Below are 24,169 nucleotides of genomic sequence, written 5' to 3' on the forward strand. Positions count from 1 at the left end.
TAGGCTACTTTATAATCTTTAATTTTCTAATTGTCAACCCTAGCATTGTTTCGCCGACACATACTCGTACGACCAATAACCTGCACTTTTATGGCCAGTTATGTTTGCCAGACTATATCTGTTCAGAAGAACTGTTAAACAATTTAATCTGTGTCATAGGACATTATATTATGCTATATTTAATAGAACGCGGCGCGAAATAATAGAGTTGCGTACAATTAGGAATTACTTTATAGAAAACTTACCACTAGAAGCGGGTCATCGTGAGGATGGAATATCAGCCTGGCCAGCGGGGACATAAGTGTGAAGATGTATCTGGGACTGGCCGAGTCCTTGCCCCCGCCATAGAGAAAAAAATACATAGAGTGCTCACTCCATACATCAGTTTTAGTACCAAAAAGACTATTAGCATCTAGCATCGAGTAGCGGAACTATCAGTACTGCTACTTGACAATAGATGTAGCACCGACCGGAAAGTCTTATGCTGTTGAGATAAGACTTTCCGGTCGGTGCTACATCTATTGTCAAGTAGCAGTACTGATAGTTCCGCTACTCGATGCTAGATGTAGACACTGAAATTAATAGTCTGAACTGATGTATGAAGTGAGCACTCTATGTATTTTTTTCTCTATGCCCCCGCTGAGCCTGGTACCGAACTGGCCTCGGGGCTCCAGCAGGTTGATGTTGGACCCCACGTAGTTCTAGTTGTATAGATAACTTACCACAAGCAGTGGGTCGTCGTGTGGATGGAATATCAGCCTGGCCAGCGGCGACATAAGCGTGAAGATGTATCTGGGACTGGCCGAGTCCTTGCCCCCGCTGAGCCTGGTACCGAACTGGCCTCGGGGCTCCAGCAGGTTGATGTTGTTGGACCCCACATAGTTCTGGGCCAAGTTGACTATGGTCATCGAGAGGGACTGCTCACCTGTTGGATTAAGTAACATATTATTGTCAAAGACATATGTATAAGATGAATAAAGTCTAAGGAAAAAACGTGCCACGGTATCAAGAAAAAGTAATTCTCGGATAGATGGCGCACACACCTATGGCCTATGCTCGGCTAGATGGCGTTGACTGTCGTCAACCGGCCGACCGTTTGATATTTAACAATTTTAAGTTTTTTAACACATAGGCATCAGTGACAGAACATGGATCAAAATGATATAAAAACAATAAAATCATTTATCCATATATATAAAATGTTTTGATAGTTTTAAATTCATTTTGACTTTTAGTCGTTTGTCGATAGATGGCAGTAAATTTACTGCAACTGAAAAATTTACTATGACCGGACCCCTCTATACCATACATTCTCTTTGGTATAAGTATACGCACCGTGATGGTAAGCGGAATGCTCAGCAACGGAACCAGCCAGCTGCGCCACCTTGACCTCTCGCTTGTCGTTACGCTTGATGCACGTGAAGATCACCTTACGTTGGCCAGGCTTCAGCCCGTCCACCATTGACGGGATGGACCTGAGAAATACAATTTATTAGGAACAACATAAGCAGTCATGACTAATATTTATACTAAAATATGTCTCATTTTACTGCGCTCATAAGAAATACAAAAACATTGGGAATTTGCCGCATTTGCCAAAGAAAGAGAGAGAAATATATGTAAAAGAAATGGGCAAAAAAATTTCTATACAGTGTTGTGAATAACGCTTATTTTTAGGCTTAAAGACTTGAGCCTTGAAAACTACTATATTTGAGAATTGTATTTATTTGTTTTACGCGTATGGATGTAAGAAATAGTCTTTGCCGCGCGCTTTGAGGCGTTAAGCCTCGAGTCTTAAGGGTTCGAGTCTTTAAGCCTCGAAATGAACTTTATTCACAACACTATTTCTATAGCATCTGGCTGCAGAAAAAAAATTTATCAGATATTTTTAAGTCGCAAATTTTAATAAAAATAATATAACTTTCAAGCTGCAGTTTGCCAACGGACAATTAGCTGAAAATTATTGAATAATTAGCAATTGATTTTCTTTGCCCAAAGGCACACAGAATCAGTTACCGTAGTAAATTAAGGAAAACTGTAGATATAATAAAAAATAAAAATGTATTCTGAAATAAGGCTATAAATAAATAAATAAATAAATAATTGATTTTCTTACCTAACATTGTCACCATTAGAGAAGAGAACCAGCTCCAAATTAACGAAATCCGAGTACGAGACAGCTTTAGTCTCCTTAGTGTACAGATATCTCTCCGGCAGCCCTATTTCCTTCCTGCGCTTTACTTCATCCATGTGATTCGTTAACCACTCCTTCCTCTGGTCAGCGCCTTTCTTCGAGAATGCCAACTCAATATGGTGGTCGTCCGTAGGCCCGCCATACTTGAACTTGATCCTATGCCTTTCCATATTCTGGAAGTATTCTTTAGCCTCCTTAGATGTGGAGGTACCCAAACCTTTGTAGTACTTTATATTGTACGTGTGATGGTTTTCAGTATCCCTTTTCCATTCCTCGAATTCTGGGAGAGAGTAAAAAGATATCTCCTTGTCTTTCTTTGTCGCTTTCACGATAGGCGTGATGAATTCTTCTAAGAACGGTAGCTTGAGCAATTCGGGCCAGTTGTGGTGTATAAAGTTTATAATGAGACCTTTGATGTGGGAACCGTCTTGATCCTGATCGGCCATGATCATGCATTTACCGTATCGCAAGCTTTTCAAGTCATCCATAGTGTTATATTTCTTCTTGTATTGTAAACCGAGAATCTTAATCAAGTTATTAATCTCAACATTTTCAAGGACCTGCTTGTGAGACGCGTCTCTCACGTTTAATGGTTTACCCTTTAAGGGGAAGACTCCGTAATGGTCCCGGCCCACTACGCTGAGCCCCGACACGGCTAAAGTCTTGGCCGAGTCTCCCTCAGTGAGAATCAACGTGCAGAGATGTGCATTTTTCGTACCAGCGTCGTTTGCGTCTTCTAACTTCGGTATACCTTTAAGTTTACTCTGTTTTTTACCGGAAGTCTTGACAAGCTCGGCTTGGGCCTTAAATTTGGCCCAAGTGAGGACCGACTCGACCAGCCCGCTCTTGCTTACCGCTGTTATAAACTTGTCTGTAAACGTGCATTTTGACCCGAAGCTCTTTGCTTGGAGAGTCATGTTTTCTTTCGTCTGCGAGTCAAAGGTCGGGTTCACAATTAAACAATTAATGAACAGCCACATATGATTCTTAACCTGGAAAGGCTTAATATTAACGCCGCCTTTGTTTTTCTTCTTTAATACTTCAATGACATGCTTAACGATATTATCAGCTACTGAGTCAACGTGTTTTCCACCTTTAGTGGTGGCGATGGAGTTTACGAAGGAGACTTGTTGGAAGCCTCTGTCGGATAGAGTCAGAGCGACCTCCCAGCGGTCGTTGACTTTCTCGTAAACAACCTTCAATGGCTGTCCGTTCTCATCTTCTTTACCTTTGATATATAAGTCTATATAATCCTTAAATTTATTGATTTTCAATCTTTCACCATTCAAATACACCTTAACACCCGCGGTTGAGGCAGCGACGTCGTAAGCTCGGCGCGACATGAGCGAAACAATGTCATCTTCTAACTTCTCCATTTTAAACTTAGCCAAATCGGGGCTAAAGGTCACTTTAGTGAAATCATCATCTCGCCCCGCCTCTTTAATTTTAGGCTCGGAGGCCTTTGTCATGTTGGAGCCCCAGGTCTGCTTGAAGTGTTTTTTGTACTGTTTGGAAGCAGTTTCAACGGTGAATTTTGTGGAGAAGATGTTGCAAAGTTTTGCACCGTAGCCGTTTCTGCCTCCCGTCACCTTTTCCTCTTCATCATTGTAGTTGGATGAGGTCAGAAGGTGCCCGAAGATCATGGTGGGCACGTACATCTTTTCTTCCTTATGCATGACGACGGGTATGCCGCATCCGTTGTTGTACACTGAGATAGTGTTTGTTTCCTGGTTAATCTCAATTTTAATTACATCCATTTTGGGATCTCTTTGCTTGTTGTCAGCCGCGTTCACCAGGATTTCATCGTATATCTTGTATAAACCTGCAAATTAATGATTTTTATTGTAGCAAGTTTCAATTTTATTACTTAAAAGTCCCTACATATCTTTATTCATCGATTCTTAAAGATGCATACACTCATTCTTAACTTAATGAAAAGTGATAGGAGTCAATTCGGAGCAGGGGTCACCAAATGGCGGACCAGGGTCCGGATCCGGATTGCCGATCTATTTTATTGATTTTTTTGCTTAGGTAATAAACTCAAGTAGAAATGGACTGCAATTGGTAATTTTATTTTAAGAACCGGACCCCTGAAGAAACTAAGTGGTGACCCCAGATTTAGAGTCATTTCTGACACCATTATGCCCATTAAAGGGTTAAGAAGGAAATTTAGAACTTACCCGGCACGAAATTCAGCTCCCGCTGAACCATGCACTCCTTCTCCTTATCAAAGACCCACATGGTCTCATGGGCCCGTTCCACAGACCCGATGTATGTATCCGGACGGAGCAGAATGTGTTCCAGCTGAGATTTCTTCTGGTAAATCTTCTCGATGGAACCCTTCTGGTTTTTGGAAGCGGGTGCTGCCACCGGGGCATCCCCGGTGCCGTTTGTGGCTGCCGACATCTTGTTGAACATCGACTGGAAAGGGTTTTTGGTTGAAAAAGTCAATTTATAATATGAATCCTTACAATTTTTAGCTACCCAGAGGCCTAAAAGAAGCCTTCAATTTCATATTTCTTATATTTTCATTGGAATCAAAATTACTATTTGTCTTGGAAGGTTTTTATTTGTATGTGTGCAAAATCTAATCAATATTGTTATATGTTTAGAAAGGTAAAGATTTGGGTTTTGGGGAGAAAGGTAAAGACCTTATTCAACTAGGTAATTAATTTAAATACTTAAACAAAATATCTTAAATGATTGCATTTAAGTATTTTTTTATGTTGTTGATCTACAAACTTCATCCCCGAAGGTCAACATTATCCGTTACTTCAAATGGAGGGAAATCGTGATCTACCCTCAACCCCCAAATAAGTATCTCCTAAAAATAATTTTAACCCCACAGCTCCTCCTTCATATTCCTTCTTTAACTTGATTAAACGGAAAACCATGAGCTAAATAATCGCAGCGTCCAGTTGATCAATAACAACGAGCTGTTGCAATAATAAATAAATTATGGAGTCCCGTGAAAGTACATACAGTAACGGTTGCAAATAATACGAATTCGAACACTCAGATTACATCCCAACAATACCCATAACAGTAACACAACTAACACAATATCAAGTCAAAGTATGCATATGGAAATTCTCAACAACAAAATATAATTTTGACCGTTACCGACCAAAATGCCGCCAAGATTTCGCACTCACCTTTATATCAGCCATTTTGTGCGTGGTGCTTATAAAGCGTGTGCGATCTACGCGATATATTGATTGTCTTAAAATTAAGACAAAACGTGAGTAACTAGTAATTACTTTTAAGAGTTAACATTTTTAATTCTAATAAATTGCAATAGCACGACAACCACAAAATGACGACGCGCTGACAATGTCCATAGACAAGAAAAACAAATTGCTCTATAAACGGCTAGACGCATGCTAGACGCCTTTTGTCTATGGTCATAGGACGCCGGCTGTTTCGAAGCCAGTCCAGACGGGATGATGAAATCGACCGATTTGATATCCAATTTAATCAGCAATTTTAGGTATATGGTGATATTTGAGCACCAAATTGAGCATGCTAAATTTAAAAAATGCCCCCAAACCACCGAATAAATAATAGTACTAAGTACAGACCTGTAGCAAAGCGATGAAATCGCGGAGTGAGACACGCCTGCCCAAACGCGAAAACTAGCATCATGGGACAGAGTATTAAAGACTACGCATCCGATGATTAAAAAAAAAAGAATTTGACACTTGACAGTTTGACACTTCTCCATCTTCACAGTTTTGAGGTTATGTGTACAAATGAATATTACCAAAAAATCATCACAAAATACTTAGAGGTATCATCACCATTGAAATTAAACATGTCATTAATTTCGTTGGCCTCAATTATTCTGAAGAAAAGTGCGACTTACCGAACATTGCTACCATGTCGTGACTGTATCAAGATAAACGCACCATTCAGCTCGGTTGCAACAAAATCTGTGCATGAAGTTAATACCAACGTTGTAAAAGACGTTATTCTGTACAAATATGAGAACCCGAAATATTTTAAGTACATGAACGCGTTTGCAGTAGTGCAGTACATGTTTTGGATGTATTTAGGAACGTTCGCGTTCACATCTCTGAAAGATGCACCTGTGGACCGGTCGAAGATAACGGACGACACACCGTGGTATAGAAGGATAAATCTTGGTGATAATAAGTATAGGAATACGCTTGGTGGCGTAGCTGTCTTAGTTGGTGAGTTTGGTATAGTTGATATCAACTATCACTCTAGAGCAACATATGTTTAATTTCACTTAAACTGAGAGGTTTTTTCTTTTCTATATTCTGCTAGCTTCGTCTGCGTGATAAAGACTATCCTATGTCTTTCCCATGCCTCGAACTATCTCCATACCAACTTTCATCTAAATTGCTTCAGCAGTTTAAGCATGAAGAGGTTTTAGACTGACTTACTTTCATATTTATGTTATTAATAGAGATATACTATTTATATCGATATACAAATGTCAACCTATCCCTTTCGGCCGTCATCGCAACCATGTCTCGCAACCAGGTGCGATGGAAGAATTTTCCTGCTTTGTTTGCAACTAGTTGTAAATGAGGAATAATTAACGTAATACACAACCAGTTGCCAGCAAAGATTTTTTTTGTCGTATATTTGTGCCAAAATACCGTTTATTCTTTATACGCAACTAAACTGTAGAATTCATTTGAACAAGTTTACAGGTAAGGAAATTGCATAATCATGCTATGAATGTCTCTCTCACACATTAGTTGTCAGTAACTTGTAATCTTGTAATCTTTTTGCTCGTCATAATGCTACTATGTACTACTTATTTGATTGTTCTACTAATGTCACAATTTTCTGAAACATGGATTTGCTTGGTTTTGAAATGAACATGAATGCAAATAACGAAACGGGCTGCATCACACGGACTCCTGAAAACGATAATTGTATTTTTGGAGGATGCCCCATAGCCACAAAAGTAGTACCAGATGTTAAAAGCAGCATTGCTTTATAAATATAATTTATATATTTCGCCAGGGACAACATATTTATTTATTTGGCAACTGGTTGCGAAACTTAGTTGCCAATGCGTAAAATGGTTTACGCGTTGATAACTGGTGGCGTATCAAGACAAGGAAAATTCTTCCGTCGCACCTGGTTGCGAAACGTGGTTGCGATGACGGCCGAAAGGAACCTATCTAGGTACCGACCTACTTAAGGCAATTGTGTCATTGCAAGCATCTAAAAGGCACAATTTTTACATGCATCTCCTCGGCTTTCATTTCCATGTCACAATGTGTTTTTGCTATAATTATAGTCATACTTATACTATACTTACCTTTTATTTACAGGCACAGGCTCTCTAGCAATGATATGGATGTACACCCTAAAGTCAGTCCGTTACCTCGTCCTCCACAAGGGAGGCAAGCATCTATCCTTCGTAACGTATGCTCCGTTCGGGGCCAACCGCATCATGAAAGTACCCATAGAAAACGTCTGTTGCAAGGAAGCTAGGAAGAACGCCAGGGTTCAACTTCCGGTGAAGGTGAAAAACACTTGGATGCATTATATGCTGGATATGAAAGGAGAGTTCAAGAACCCCATTTTGTTTGATGCTACAGCTGGATTGGCGAGGAAATGGTAATTTTGGTACCGTTTATGTAAGATTTTTTTATGGACTTATGAATCACTCATGTAGATTCCAAAGAACATAACTTGTATAAATGAGGACCCACAAAGCAGAGTCAAGAAAAATGTTAAATAGATTATTTACATTCTGCATTTTTATCAAACTCAAAGCAACCCGGTCCATTGGGTTTATTTTGAAATGGGGTAATTTTGAAAATGGCAAATATCTGTTAAAATATAAGTGCTTTATATTTTAGCAAAACTTATGCTAGTGCAACACATACTAAGGCACCTTGCTTACTGTTGCTACAGTATAAAATGCTTCTAGTTTAGAGTTTAGTAGCCATTTGACATTTTAAAAATTAGTGTAGATAACCTTTTTTACATTTTTTTTTTTTCAAGAATGTGGTTGAAAACTATTATATAGCTGGTCAACCAAATCTTGTCAGTAAAAAAAGGCGCGAAATTAAAATTTTCTATGGGACGATATCCCTTCGCGCCTACATTTTTCAAATTTGCCGCCTTGTTCTACTGTCAAGATCAGGTTGACCAAGTATATGAATCAAATTATCATAGATAAAGTAAAATGCTGTAATAGTGATGACGTATCCTATTTTTGACTGCATCTAGTTTGAGTACGAGTAAGATGTAGATTTAAATTATTCCTGTTGTAAATAAATACTTTTTACAAATGTAGTTTTGTACTCATTCTAACTATCAACACTTATAATGCAATGTAGGTAGTGTTAAGACACTCGCAAGTAAGCGAGCCAAGCGCCATCAGAGCAACACCTGTTGGCCACGGGTACATTACACCTGCCAGGCCTGTGGTCGTGTTTGCCGCTCCCGTATTGGCTTACGGCCTGGCCACGACATTGCGCGACTGGGCAATGGCGCAATGTCGTGGCCAGGCCGTTACATAGCCACGAAAAACGTCGCCTTACCTGACACAGTCTATAGTCTAATAGACTTTAAGGCCAATGATGAGCGTTAACATAATGTCATATTGGTCAAAGAAGTAATCATCATCATCTTCCTCGTGATGTCCTTTTTACCACAGCAAGTTCTCAAAGAAATCATATGTGTAGTAACAGTAATGTTTTCTATAAATTTTCTCTAACAGTAAGTACATTACGATAAAAGTGCGAAAAATAGGAAATTCGCAACGAGGGGCGAAAAATTAAAACACGACCGAAGGGAGTGTTTTAAATCGGCCCGAGTTGCAAATGACCTATTCGCACATGTATCGTACGTTTTACAGTACATATGGCCCTTTAACCCTTAAATGCATTATGATGTAGATCTACATCGTATATTTTGATGGCCCGTGGCTCAATATGCATATATTATTTTTTAAATAATAAGATTTTTTTCTTTATTTGTTCCACAAGCTATACAACATTACCCATCTATTTCAATTTATTAGGAAATTATACAAAAAATCATGCATTTAAGGGTTAATTTTTCGACTATCTCTCTCTCTCTCAGCAAGTGGGCGTTTAGAGGGAATAATAAAAATACCATCTTGAGATTTGTCAGAAAAAAATCTTTATTAAATCGTTTACAATTAAAGTAACGGAAAGTACCTATGTCTCAACACAAAATAAACAAGAAGAAATAGATCAATAACAAAAAATAGACTTCTTTCTATATACAACGTGTCTTATCAACACAACAAAATATTAAACTTAATGAAAAAAAGTCTTTACGTGAATACCATAGAGGAAAGTGATTTTACAGTCAACTTAGCCTAACGTACAGTACAATAACTTAGCCTAGCCACCTACAGACATGTCGAGTTAAGTCTACAAATGCTTTAACTAGCCTGCTACGACAAGCTACTTAGGGACCGATGACTTTAGCTTTTGGTTAAATAAAACATTATTTAAAATGAGAATAAAATGATTAGTCACATATTGAAGTCACAATTATTTTTCACTCTACGCCGCGAGCCGCGACGCGTAGATAAAAACACTGGAAATAAACCTCATGATTATGATGCTCAATTAATTCGAAACATGTCGCGTGATTGTAACTTTAATACGTGAGTTCAACATTTTATTTTGGTATCAGTATGACTCGCCCCAGTTTAGATGTAATTATAGGGTATTTTTTGTGTATGTGTAACTAATTAAAACTTAGACCAAATAACAGCAGAAAAATGCATAATATTGATATGTTTTGATCAAAAGCAGTTGTTGCACGCATCCTCTGATTAAGAACTAACACGTAGATTTGAACGCTAAGCTGTATTGGATAAAGATCAAATTTAAATTACATGTTTTCAGAACAATACTTTAACAAGCATTATCAATAATTGTAGGTATATTGGAAATTGAAGTTTATTTTGACTGTGATTGATTAACCTGTCGAATCCCACGATATGACGTCACCATAAGCGTTCTGGCTCATATATGAGCCGTGGGAGCTGACAGATTAAAAAGGTTTAGAGTTGGAAATAAGAGCGAGTAGCTTTTTATACTTCCAAAAAATCGAGGATAACTTATGGAGATTTTACAGTTAAGCATACATTGTCTTACTTTATCTCAATCCTAAAGTTCTTGTATAAAAGTACTGACATTCCCACTTTTATTTACAATTAATATACTTGTAATATTTATACTGTGTAATACTAAAACATCAATACAATATATTATTACATTAAGCAGCGTCTGCGTGCAACTATTATTTCCAAAACGTCACCGATCCTCGACTATTTAAGTACATACATTAATTAAACCTTATTTACATTAATAAATAACGTATCTAAGTTAAGAGTTAAGGCGTTGTGTGCAGGACATGAAAGCAGTGCGTATTACGTACATGTAGACTCCGGGTATCCTTATGGCATGCTTTGATGGGGAAAATTTAGTTCACAATAAGGGCCCTATTTTATATGTGACAATTATACAGCTGTTGTAGTTTTGTAGTAGATTATAATCGCACATGTCACTTATGCAATAGGTACCATTATCGTACTTTCAGTTAAATGTCCATAAAAAACTATGTGAGATAGCTTTCATTCAACAGTTATTATCTGGTGACAAAGGACTTATTAGGTAGTAGGTAAGTTGTATTTCGGTACTAACATTTAATTTCCCCGCTTTTAAATTTCAAAAACTCATGCCAAAAGGATATCTTGTCTAACTTTTTATACTAACTGCCTTCCATGGATCACAGGTGATTAAAAAAATATTCCTGACATATGCACTGTTTCACACTGCATTGCAGTTACTCTATATTTTACTAATACTTTGGACCTTTTACTACGAATCTAAATTGAGAAGAAATCTTATAATTTCATTATCGATGTAAGAGAAAGTTCGGGCGTATAATTATCGCTTTACTGTATGATAAAATAAATAAAGTTGTCACTATAGTTTGTTTTTTTTTAGCATTAGAAAAAACTTGCAAGAAGGTAAGCGATCTTGACATGTCTTTTAATTGAAAAAGGCTTTTTAAAAATCAAAAACTATTACTTATGAAAGCAGAAGAATATAAATGATCGTATTAGATTCATAATTGTTACATATTTGCCGTGACTTATTTTTAAAACGTGTTTTTCAATTAAAAGACACATCAAGATTGTTTACCTTTTTTCTAATGCTAAAAAAAAACGAAGTATAAGAGATGGACGCTTTATCGCGCAATAATGCGACAATCACAGACAATTCAGAAGAACGATTGTCCACTTTATTAACACTAACTCATTTTCATATTTCACTGTAGGTACAGTCACCACACGGGATTGTTATGCTGTTTAGGGTTCTAGCTAAATTGGAAATTCTATAGTATTGAACAATCAATTTAGGCCCCTAAATGGTGCAACAATCGCGGAGCGTGATGGTACTTTCTTTCATTTTCTTAAAAAGAATTTGAGGAAATACGAAAGTTTTGTGATGCAGGAATTCCTTGATAAAGAAATATATAGTAAGTAGTTGTTAATAAAATGGACGATAATAGATCATTTGTCGAAAATGTTTTTTATTTTTGTGTTTTATCTAGAAATCTAGACGATTTTGATTTAAGAAATAGCCTATTATAGGGAAAAATAGATGACACTTTCATTGCCAAGTACCCAAAAAATTGTTAAAAATTCAACTTAGCAATGAAAGTGTATTAACACTTTTACGACAGGGGCCTCTTTTATATGAAATATCAGTCTAATAATATGAGATGTGTACTGAACTAGGCAGGTTGGGTAATTAATAAAACTGATATTTCACAAGAAAAAGGTCCCTGTGTTATTTAATTTATTATCGAAGTTAGATTTGAAGTAACAAGCCTAAGTATCTTTTCAAAAACGTGTTATTAACAAAACAATACGCAAGTACGCTTTGCATACTATCTTTTATAAAAAATATACATATTAATATCCATCATTACCTGTTTAATTTATATGTTCCACTTTAACATCCATGTCTTAATTACAATTATAAAAGAGCATGCCATCTTTAGAGGTGAAAGACAGCTCAATGGTATGACATTACATTTCTGTGAAAAGTCATGATACAATCCCATCATCTTTATTCTAAATCGTTCGAGAAACTTTCAAAATCCTTCAAAGATTCGTTGTCCAAGACATTATATTAATTATATATTTAGACAGTCAAAGAATTTAATTTCGGACCCGTTTCTTACCTTGTCACAGTGACAATCAATATGAAAATCGCTAGATACCTCATACTATTGTCACTGTGACAAAGTACAGAATGGGTAGGAAATTAAATTCCTTGCCTGTACATTCATCAGAAGCAGCTAAATGGGTGAGATGTTCAAAATTAACAACACACGCTTTTACTCTCTTATGTTTAGTTCATTTTGAACACTTCGCCCGCTTAGCAACTTCAACTATTCAAACGTAAAGAAAACGGGTGCATTTTCTATACAATTTCTTAAAGAATAGTACCATTGTTTTAATATTTGGTTTTTAGAATTTAGACGCAAATTTATTACGCGATTATAGAATTGTGGCATCGCCATATATAAAATTCCCTTCATCGCTACGTCAATTGCATTGTCAACATAAGAAGCTAAGTCTCATTAACAAGTTAATGATAAATTTGTCAATGTAATTGACACAGCCGCAAAGTCCAAAGTTGGCAAAAAGCGTAAATAAATTGGCATTAGTGGAAAACGGAAAGAAAAACATTGGCACTCGAATACACATCCGTCGATATCAGTCTCTTTCACCCCAATCCAACCCCAAACATATATAAACAAGCTTCAAATCAATATGTGAGCTACAAGCTGTTTTAAAGTACCATCGCCCACTGTTAACCGACAGTTCGTAAACCTTATTACAAAAGGCATAAGGTCTACTGATGGACAGTTAAGAGTGAGATGGGCAGTGCATTTAATATTTATAAATATTTACTGCCACAAATTTATTCGGTTCTTTATATTCTGCCAAAAGTCCAAATAACAATCAGAGATCAAATACGGCTTTGAATGTTACAAGCCAAGTTAAGAAGTCATACAAATTATACAACATTGAATTGAAAAGACGACCTTGAACTGACAATTTTTTTTATTTACGGTCAGGATTTCGTAATCCATCGTCAGTAATCAACTAATCACAAAAAAACAGCAATGTACGAACATGCAACATTAAATACAGTAGGTACCTGAACAATCTTTACAAATTTAATCCCTGAACAAAACTAAAAAACGAAATTATAATGCCTCCAATTTCGTTTTTCTGAGTAAATCTGCTGCAATCAAAAGTCATTGTCACATACAATAACCTTGGCCAAAATCAAGTAAGTAGGTATATTTATATAATAATCATAGTGTTCAATTTACATTATCGCCGGTATTCGCTTGGCAAAAATCTCTACACCAATGTCAATGGCTGAATGTTCGAATAATACCATTGTGTTCGTGAATAATAATCAACATCCTTTTATGAAATCTTGACTCATTCAGCCCCTTTAGGTACATCATCACATTTGTCAACACTCAATGGTTGCCCAATAAATGGTCGTCAAAATTAGATAGGTACTTAAGTCAACCATAAATACCTGCAGAAAGATTGAAAGGTCCTTGTGTAAGATTTATGACCATTCTTCCTTTGACGATTACCTCCGTTTGGCCAGATTCTTATTATTCTTATTAGTGTTGGCTGAAAACTACACAAAAGCCCTCAGTCAATATCTTTCTGTCCCACAACAAAAATCCTTCGGCGATTAACAGTCGAGTCAAAATTCTTCTCCAACTTCCAGGACACGTTTAGCCAATCACCGCTCCTACGTTTGACCAATCACTGTTTCCCTCTTCTACGTTTGACCAATCACAGCTCACCTCACAAAGTCCACACACGGCCAGTGGCCTACCACCGCCCGGATCCCTCCTTGGAGCGCTTCTTGCGTCAGTCGGAGAGGTACCTGGCGCGTGTTATTTCCTCGTCGCCCTCGCGTCCGGGGCTTATGCTCTCGATTTCGTCGACTTCTTCGAGATTTTTCGTGCTGGGGTTGCATAATCTGAAATGATATGAAGCTGGTGAGAATCTTGAACAAAATTAAAAGATATGCGAGGATAACCAAATTAGAAAATAACTTAGTCGAGGGAAAGATCCATTTAGTGTTTCAGTGTGCTCACTGCTCGAGTACACTCATGAAGTTCTAAGAATACTTTTTCTCATGATTCTTTAGCGTTTCATGAGTAATTACATGAGCGTAAGTAGGTACCTACCTACAAGAAATGACAGATTGTGAACTCCGATGCGGACCGATCGACACAATCAACCAGGGCCGCTCTATCGAACTTCTAATTCCATTGGCCTTTGCGTCTATTGCAGACGATTAATGGTGCAAATCGGAGACAATAACCTCTCCAGACTTAACACCGCCTGGGACGGAATTAAGGAAACGCAGGGATGCCCAGCACCTGCATTACCCTCTCGGCTTCACTGTCTTAACCCACAGGAGAGGCGAGCCAATACGTGTGGAGGCAGGTCGGCTGCAGGAGTCTGCCGCTTATTTCAGGTCGGACCCTACTCGCGCCTTACGGTAACTCCATACCGGGATTTAATTTTGGAGTATCCTTCTCCTAGATGGATTGCAAGCCAATGCTAAGAGGTGCATCTCCCCTGCGACGAAACAGCTTTTTGCTTCGCCACAAACGAACTTCTAATATTAGGAAAAGGATATATTAATAATAAGAAAAAAGATTTGGTAACGTCATCAAGTCCTCACCTGCACTTGCAGCAGACGATGCAGGGCGCGGCCAGCAACAGCAGCGGGCTGGCGACCAGCAGGAGCAGCCCGAACCCGGCGAATATGCCCACCACCTGGAATACACAGCCACCTATTAACACCAGATACATTTCTCTCTGGTTTGGACACTTGGAAAGAATGAGTGAAAGATGGTTGACAAAGAGAGTGTATAAGGGAGAAGTAGAAGAGGGAGTTGGAAGGGGCAGACCTCGGCGGACTTTCTTCGATCAGATCGGGGAAATCCTGAACAAAGGCCAGGTCAAGAGCACCCTAAACCGGCGAGCGCGTATGAGGAATGTTATGAAAGTAACGGAAGCGAAAGAGATATGCCAGGATCGTAGCAAGTGGAAATCCGTGGTCTCTGCCTACCCCTCCGGGAAATAGGCGTGATTATATGTATGTATGTATGTACCAGATAGCTGTCGTTCACATTTCATTAAACTTGAAATCCTTACGTTACCCTCTGTTTATATTCTGGAAGCAGCTCTATTTGTTAGGAAGAACATGAATTTATTTAAACAAAAAGTAACAAAATCACAGAGACGAAATCAATTAAACCAGCTAGAATTACCAGCTTCAAAATTATCAATGTTCAGAAATGGTCCGTATTACCGATGTATACTAATAGCGAATAAAATACCAGAAGAAATAAAAAATGAAACCAAAGATGAATTGTTCAAACGAAAACTTAAAGATCTGTTAATTAAAAGATGCTATTACTCTGTTAATGAATTTTTAAATGATACAACCTTATCGAATTAAAAAATATAGGTATTTGTAAATATAAATGTTAATAAAATGTATATCATATTTTCTTATACACTCAATTGAATCCTAAACAATGAATTAATTTATTTTTATTTTTATTAATTATTACATATACCTAAATGAATTTTTTTTAATAATTATATACTTATACATAAATTGAACTAATTTATTTTATTGTCGACGTTAAATTTAACCTATTACTTTGTAAACTAGTTAAAATGAAAAATATTTTTATTAATTGTTAAATTTTTAATTATTTTTCACTAATTTACTTTAGTATTAAGTTTTAGTTAAGTACATTGCTATGTACCCTAACGGGGTTCATGTGAACGCTAGCTGTAAAATGCCCTTTGTAAGACCTTATGTAACACATGATTATAAACGCAATAAATGAATTATTATAATTATTATGAATTATGTATATACATTTCTAACTCCATTTATGAGTGGATCAACTATTTCTTGTTCTTATTCTGTCCCGTCAGCGAGGGGATAATATTAGCACAGAAGAACTGTTGTACCACGTTCAACTAGTATGCTTGGTAGGTGGCCCATTATGGAAAAAAGAGGCCTTAAAGGCCTTGTAATTAAAAGCCGTTTGTCCACAATATGCAAATTTTGTACATAATTTGTAAATACAGGCGTGGCACACCTCATCATCTTACCCTACTAACTTAAGTACTAGTTGGGTCTAAGGCGTGTAAACCTTCTGGTGAAAACCACAAGTTGATCGTCAGAAAAATCTCATATTTCCATGGCAACGAAATTTTGCATTTCCAAATGTAAACTTCCTCAACCTTGTGAAAATAACAGATAAATTTTCCAACTTTTTGGAATCTCTCCTTAACTTGCACGAAGTGTGTCAAAGAAAAATCCCAGCAGTGGAAAGCAGGTTGGTTGTTTACCTACCTGTGCTCTGTGCCACAGCACGGAGGCGCGCGAGTGACCCAGCTTGTTCTTACATGGCCCTTTGTCGTAGTGACGGAGCAGGAAGTCATCCTGAAATGAAACAAACATTTTTAAAGGCAAATTGTAACTTGTAACTTTTTGGGCCACGTGAAAATATAATTCTTTAGCCGCCTTGCGTACCAGACAGTAGATTAATGTTGGAGGCAAACGAGTTTTTGTGCCTTACTTCATATTAAACCTAATATCTGGGAGCTTTGCTCGGAAAACATATAAAAACTCAAAAATGCGCGTTTTCCCAGAGATAAGACCTAGCTACATCGATTTTCGGCCCCTGGAGAGCTCCAAATAGCAAATTTCATCGAAATCGTTAGAGCCGTTTCCGAGATCCCCGAAACATATATACATATAAATATAAAAGAATTGCACGTTTAAAGCTATTCAATTGATAAATAAATAAATTAGATTAGATCTGTGACCTGTTCCGCAGTCAATGACTCTTTTTAGACTACACCTAGACTGTTTTTGTTTTAAGGAATGTTAATGGGGAACACAAATAATTCACATCTTTTTGTCTTCCTCTCTTATTTACAGAATCTACCATTTTATGACGTACTATGTATTACTGTTTGGCAGTTAAAACAAATCAATTTTGGATCATCTTTTTAGAGCCATCCCACACTAGCGACTCCCGAGCGTCGGCGTCTAGTCAACTTTATGGCTGCTGCTCGACGCAACGTGGGAAATGACGACGCAACAACGCAGCGACGTCATTTCCCATAGCGCTGACTAGACGCCGACGCTCAAAAGACGCTAGTGTGTGGTGGTCCTTAGCTCTCTAATAGAATAAGACTATGAAGAAGAAGTAGGGCTACTAAGCTGCATCTGATGTGTGTATAAGTGCTTGAGAAAATATTACAATAACTCGTATACGTAGCCTAGACTATACCAAATCTAACATCAGTGGGTGTGCAATGATATTATATAACCATAGATAGAGGTTATACTCATAATACTTGAGGAGCTCAAAAAATACTTCCATATTTATTTCTGTGCCTACGAAGAAATCTGTTATTTTTGATTAATTTTCTCATTCCATCCATCTTTGTAACACTCTTTGATAAACATAAGCTAAGCTCGTCTCTTTCTCTTTCGGTGTGCGGGAGCTCATGAGCACGTGCACATTTCTCGCTTGTCCAGCCGCGACTAAAGGCAAATTGTACAATTTGTCACAAGGTAAGAGCTTCAATTTTGGAACACCTATAACCTATCTTGAGTTATAAATCATTGTGGGTGTGTCGCTAATAGTTTGAACGAATAACATTCATCAGCATGACATCAAAACAGCGATCTAAATTCTGCGCACTCAGAACAGGTTGTGTCTTGTTTTGCAGCGCGGATTTAAAAATAAACGCCGATCAATATGTTAATACAATCAATGCAGCGGTCGCGGTCGAGTCACCGGACGATTCTCTTTTAACCATTTGATATGGTTTTAATCTCAACCTTTTATGGCCTCATTGAGCCTTTCAACATCATCATATCAGCCAGAGGACGTCCACTGCTGGACATAGACCCCAAAGAGTGCCACAATGACGGGTCTTGCGCCACCCGCATCCAGCGGACTCCCGCGACCTTTACCAGGTCACCAGTCCACCTTGTGGGGGTCTACCCACGCTGCGCCTTCCGGTACGTGGTCGCCACTCGAGAACCTTTCCGCCCCAACGGCCATCGATTCTACGTGCAATGTGCCCCGCCCACTGCCAAGATGACTGCATTGACCATTTAATGTCCCGTAAATTATGAGTCCTGCGAGTGCAATATACTTAATAAGGCAGAATGTTGTTGGGGCTGTCCCACGGCTGCCGACGTGGTGTAAGTAGTGCATCGCTCATGTACGCCGTGGCCCTTACAGACGGTTTTCACGCGGCTATGCGACAAAATCGTCTCGATGATGGACAGGCTTAGGGGTAATAAAGTAACAACAACATTTCGGAGATGATTGCTGGCGCATTGGTTTCATGTTAGACATTATAGGATTTGTAAAATTTTGATAATACCAAGTATTTTTAATATAATGTACATAATTAACAGTAGTTTTTAAGTCTTACGGCGTGGCTCACTACGCGATTTCATCGCGTCGCAACAAATACCTCCTAGTACATCCGTCCCACACCAATTTTGGTGGCTAGCCATAGGCCGCGCGTGGCGCTTGCGCCACCTAGCGGTCATATCTGTCGTAATCGTAACTCGACGGCGACTCGTTTTGTTAGAGAGTGAATCTTCCGTACCTAGTACTATTATTTTATTCTGTGGTCTTACTAACAAAATATGGATCAGAATCCGGGCATTATGAAACTCACGCGCACCGACAAGTGCGAGCGAAATGTGCATTTCGTCAGCACCAATCAGCGTTGAGCCCGCTAACGTTGATTGCTGCTCACGGCCAAGGTCGTGTCAAAATAGGATACTTAATTGATTTTCAAATATTTAATACAGAATTGGTTTAACCAAGACTATTTTTGGCAATCCGGTATTTCAAGAATCCAGTATAACACGGATATTCGCTGTGTTATTTTATAATACATGGGAAATTTTGAATACGACGAAGCATGTTGGTGAGTGATGAATATTCAGACGAAGACGACGATAGACCTTGTAAACTTATCCGATCAAATACCGCAATGTAATTAAACTCGCATGCGAGTTTTCTCACCGTCTAAATGAGCCCTAACTTTAATGCACGTAAAGACACATGTAGACATAAAATATCTGGGAGACCGAGCTTTGCTCGGAAAACATATAAAAACTCGAAAGTGCGCGTTTTCCCAGAGATGGAACCTAGCTGGATCGATTTTTCGCCCCCGAAAACCCCAATATAGCAAATTTCATCGAAATCGTTAGAGCCGTTCCCGAGATCCCCGAAATATATATAGATATAAATAAATAAATATACAAGAATTGCTCGTTTAAAGGTATGAGATAGATAGATACATCATTATACAGACATCAAGACCGCTTCAATCTGCGACATTTCGCACATAATCATTATTATAATACAAATAATCATAGTTATTATACTAAACTGTTATGGTAATCATTATGTCGTTCGTTGACGACATGTTGATGATATTCTCGTTTAAGTATTTAACTGACTATTAGAGTATAACATAGACTAGGAATCCTCTAGACGGAGTTTAGAGGAATTATTTCATGAAACCGATGCTGCCAAAAATACTGGGGTGCGGGGGACGAGGTGAGCGAATCCCGTGGCGTGATTGGTCCGTTCAAAGACACGGCACGGATTCTGACACTTTGACTCGAAGATGGAGTAAAACTATCGTATATTTGTGGCAGAGGAGGTAGCGTTACTATGCTCAGTCTAGAGGATGTCTTGTCTGTGGAGTATAACAAGTCCTTTTTCATATTTTAACTGCTGCTGTTTTATACATATTATAAATCTTCTGATACCTAAGTGTAAAAGAACTTAGGTACCCGTAGGTAGATGTTTATAAAAATACATATTACGTAAGACGCAACGCGGAAAACCCCTAAAACAAACCGTAATATGTAAAAGCAGGATAGAAACCTATTATTAACCGACTTCAAATTTTGAAGGATCAAGACCTCTATTCATGATAATTTTTACGGTTCCGTACTTCCGTACCAAAAAGATAATTTAATATTAAGTTTATTTGCCATTTGATGCAGTGGAATTGCTAAAAATGAAGACTATTTAATGATGGCATACTATTAGGTGAAATATCTTTTTTCAAACTGGAACAAATGTAATTAATTTAATAATTATTTTGATTTGTGTTTTTTAAATAGTCTTTAGCATAATGACATCTATGTTAGATTTTTTCAGGTTATACAGAAAATAATGTTTATATAGATGGTCAAGCAGATCTTGTCAGTAGAAAAAGGCGGCAAATTTGAAAAATGTAGGCGCGAAGGGATATCGTCCCATAGAAAATTTGAATTTAGCGCCTTTTTCTACTGACAAGATTTGCTTGACCATCTATAACACGCGTTAGAATATTTTTCTATAACGCACAAAGGTTGATTTCAAGTATTTTTAAAGCACTTTCTCTTGTGCGGCACTTGCTTTGTTTTGGGCATTGCGTTGTGTAATTAAGAGTGATACCGTTAAAGAGCAGGGGTCAAGCGAGGTCAAGCCGCAGACACTTGACCTTACCTTGCTTGTAGTACAGATCAGACTATTTTCTATTATCCTGTGTAATTATATCGTATGGCATATGTACCTACATGTCAATGGATTACAAATAAAAAGAAAAAAACTTACAAAAAGGAAGGGAAAAGTTAGAATTTCGGCCTTCCCAGGTCCACGACTGCTTATTCTGGCAGGGTCTTAAAATCGTCTACATGGCTATTTAGACTAGACATTGCAGTCTAGTCTAGATAGTAAGGGAGCGTTTCAGAATAATAAAATTAGATCGTTACATATACATATGCACACAAGCTGCATGCCAAAGATGAGTGATATTTTGTATTTGACTTATATAAAATAGGAACTACATAATAAGAGTCATGAGGAAAACGATACAATTCTGTTAGTAGGTATAGTACCTATCGCAAGATCCAATACTTGGGGTTTTTTCTAATTGTTTGAGTTTATACATGTATACATGTATTTTGTACATTGATATAGAATAAAGAACTGGATACCCAATCAGCCGCAAAAAATGGCCCCACAAAAGTAACGTTGAAACAGATCACGCGTTACTTTTTCGTTTAGTCTTGTTTGAAACGCTCAAATGTGAAGTTGTCAACAATTACGAAATGTGCCGTTAAAATATATAAAAATAACAATGATAAAACAAGGAAAAAGGATGGAATGTATTTCTTTCGGTTAGTTCTTTGGATAGCATTACATAATTTATGTAATTTGGTGGTAATTTTATGGTTTTGAATAAATTAATTTGTTAGTACCAAAGAAGGGATGTCAAGGAACAAAAATCTAATGAGTCGATGTGAGGTCAATATTTATTTTTATTTTTATATGGAATTCGTAAGGAATAATATTATGTTTAAATTCAAGATTTCCAAGAAAACCTATGCGACGTGCAAAGTGGACTGCTATTTAATTATAGCAAGAGATAGGGGTGATGCAGTTTTAAACAAAGCAAGACGGCACTTGTGTGATCGGCCCATTTCCCTGTTTCCGACAACCAATAAGGGCTTATATCGACTAACTGTAAATGCTAAACCTGTCTGAACACAGTGACAACCACAGGATTTTTTTGGGTTATTTCCACCAACTCGCTTTGGTGGTAACTAGTGGGAATTATTTTTCCCAGTAGTTACCAGTGGTAAAAGGTGGGAAAAAAAATCCTAGTAGTTACCACTGATATGAACTTGGTGGTAACTAGTGGGAACAACTCGATTTTTTTTATAAAGTATGGACTTTATAAAAAAAAATCCAATCAGTACCTAAATGTCCCCGTGCACCCGTGCGATGAGTAAATGTAGATCTAAAATACACAGTTATTTTATTTAATAAGTTGAATTTATTTCAAGGAAATTAGTATTTAAAGACGTATACTTACTTATTAAAAATTTAATTTGTTTGAATTTGAACCACGAATTAATTTTATTTAAACTCCCGATTAAATTAAATTTGTTTTATTTATTACTTCAATTGGTTTTTCTGTACAGTAATACCTATTCAAGTGTACCAAAGTGACTCCATTCGTTCATTATTCTCGTTTGACGTTGCTTGACGTAAATACGTTACGTTTAGTGCCATCGGACTAAATTTTTTAACAGTGTTGGTACTTATGTATGCAAATTTGACACTTAATGCTTACGACATTTAGTTCTTTTCTGTACGAAACATTTAACTTGACTCAAAATTTACGTAAGCGTTTTTATCATCAATGCAAATGGTGCGAAACGTCATTGGGATCCACATTTCTTGACGTTTTTGTTCTGCTTTGTGTGTCTATTTCTTTTATATTAAGTCAGTGATTTTGTACCGGCTTCATTTGGCATACAAAATTCCCACTAGGTGTTTTCTCAAGCGACTGATATTAATCATACTACTTAAAAAAATCTAATAAAAAGTTAACGAACCATAGAGTAGGTAAACTGTGTGAAAAACCAGAGATTTATACGTTTATTAAAGATTCTAATTGATTTTCAAATAGCTATAGGTATATCGTCTTCTCTGGTCCACACAATTTATAATTGGAAAACGAAAAGCATTTAACATAATTGAATCGTATAATAGTTACCTACTCAAACTTAGTAATTTTGAAATGAATATTCGATGTAAACACAGAATTCACTAAAATATGAAACTAAAATGAAGTTTAAATTGTGATCTACGTAAATTTCAAAAGAGCAAGAATCTTAATTCTAATTTTCAATGCCAACTCTTCAAATTCTTTAATTTTAATTAGATGCTTATATTTTGTGACTTTGAATTAACTTGTAAATATTGTAATAAAAGTTACACAGACAGCTTCTGAAGTCTGCATTACGTAAGTACTTAGAAATTTTGAGCTTTTATTGCTGATTTTATTTATTCGAATTCAAAATTTAAACCTAACTTCATTGTTACTTTTACTTACCTACTTAAAGTTTTATATTTCGCTGGGTGCGAATACGTTTGTGTCATACGCCACTTACATTGGTTTACAGGAGAGCGAACAGCAGCAAACAAAATAATTTCTCTAAAAGTTTTACATTTAAGTAGGAAATATTGAACTTATTTATCATTTAGGCACATATGTTTACTATTTATAAACAAATATTGTGATAAAGTGGTAATCATGAAATAAAAGCACATTTATTATTGCCATATCCGTTTTTGATGAGTAAATGTTAAACGTACAATGTATGATATGACACCAAAATTTTGGATATGTCACATTTTTGTGATAATTTTCTGTTAACAGAGTGTAATTAATGTAATTATCCTATAGTAAAATGCGGATATGGCACAACATTTTTGAAAAATATGTATTTTCAAAAACCGATTAGTGTCAATTATAGCATATTTTTTGTTACCTATTTTAGAAATAATTAAAAAACGATTTTGCTCAAAAATGGATATGGCACAAACGTATTCTCAGCCGGCGATTTATTTTTGTTAGTCTTCACTATTTCTGACAATACAGTATGTACTTTTTTTTTTTTTTTAAACAGGTCTTGAGGATTTTCTGTATAAACTGTCCCAGTTTCAAGACAGTGTTATGATTTCATTGAAGATTAAATCCAGCTCGGTGCTTAAAAGAAAAGTGGGTGAAAAACATAAATCTGTATTATTATTGCGTCATTATTTCAGAGAAATGCAAGCCAGATTACAGTTATGGCATATTGAACGAAGATATTGAGGTTACAAAAAAACAATTTCCCAAAGAATCGGGGTTAATAACACAGATACTCTCAATGTTGTTGTTGTAATAATGTAAACATTTCCGTTTGCTTCAATAATAGCAGTTATGTTGACTTTGTATGATTTAAG

At 36.9% G+C, this 24,169-nt stretch overlaps 3 protein-coding genes across 4 annotated transcripts in view; 1 reads left to right on the forward strand and 2 right to left on the reverse strand.

The window, feature by feature from the left end:
• Nucleotides 1-5,545, reverse strand: part of LOC134652020 (DNA topoisomerase 2) — a 39,318-nt gene extending 33,773 nt beyond the window's left edge. Inside the window, exons 1-5 of the mRNA XM_063507173.1 lie at nucleotides 5,350-5,545; nucleotides 4,375-4,615; nucleotides 2,117-4,016; nucleotides 1,336-1,475; nucleotides 723-925 (exon numbers count right to left, since the gene is read on the reverse strand). Of these exons, the coding sequence (XP_063363243.1) occupies nucleotides 723-925; nucleotides 1,336-1,475; nucleotides 2,117-4,016; nucleotides 4,375-4,615; nucleotides 5,350-5,364 (2,499 nt within the window). The 5' untranslated portion in view covers nucleotides 5,365-5,545. The remainder of the gene's footprint in view (nucleotides 1-722; nucleotides 926-1,335; nucleotides 1,476-2,116; nucleotides 4,017-4,374; nucleotides 4,616-5,349) is intronic.
• Nucleotides 5,546-5,944: 399 nt separating this feature from the next.
• On the forward strand, nucleotides 5,945-7,887 carry LOC134652151 (transmembrane protein 223). The gene is made up of 2 exons (XM_063507314.1): nucleotides 5,945-6,387; nucleotides 7,510-7,887. The coding sequence occupies exons 1-2, from the start codon at nucleotides 6,009-6,011 to the stop codon at nucleotides 7,800-7,802; spliced, it is 672 nt and encodes a 223-aa protein (XP_063363384.1). The 5' UTR covers nucleotides 5,945-6,008; the 3' UTR covers nucleotides 7,803-7,887.
• Nucleotides 7,888-13,958: 6,071 nt separating this feature from the next.
• The window catches only part of LOC134651931 (E3 ubiquitin-protein ligase RNF144A), a 171,185-nt gene continuing 160,974 nt past the window's right edge, over nucleotides 13,959-24,169 (reverse strand). The window contains exons 8-10 of one of the 2 annotated variants that reach the window (XM_063507050.1): nucleotides 16,681-16,770; nucleotides 14,983-15,077; nucleotides 13,959-14,268 (exon numbers count right to left, since the gene is read on the reverse strand). In XM_063507050.1, coding sequence (XP_063363120.1) covers nucleotides 14,157-14,268; nucleotides 14,983-15,077; nucleotides 16,681-16,770 — 297 coding nt within the window. In that variant the 3' untranslated portion in view covers nucleotides 13,959-14,156. The remainder of the gene's footprint in view (nucleotides 14,269-14,982; nucleotides 15,078-16,680; nucleotides 16,771-24,169) is intronic. The other variant, XM_063507048.1, reaches the window with a different exon arrangement.

This window comes from Cydia amplana, chromosome 11, assembly GCF_948474715.1.
Source record: "Cydia amplana chromosome 11, ilCydAmpl1.1, whole genome shotgun sequence".
Taxonomy (NCBI): domain Eukaryota; kingdom Metazoa; phylum Arthropoda; class Insecta; order Lepidoptera; family Tortricidae; genus Cydia; species Cydia amplana.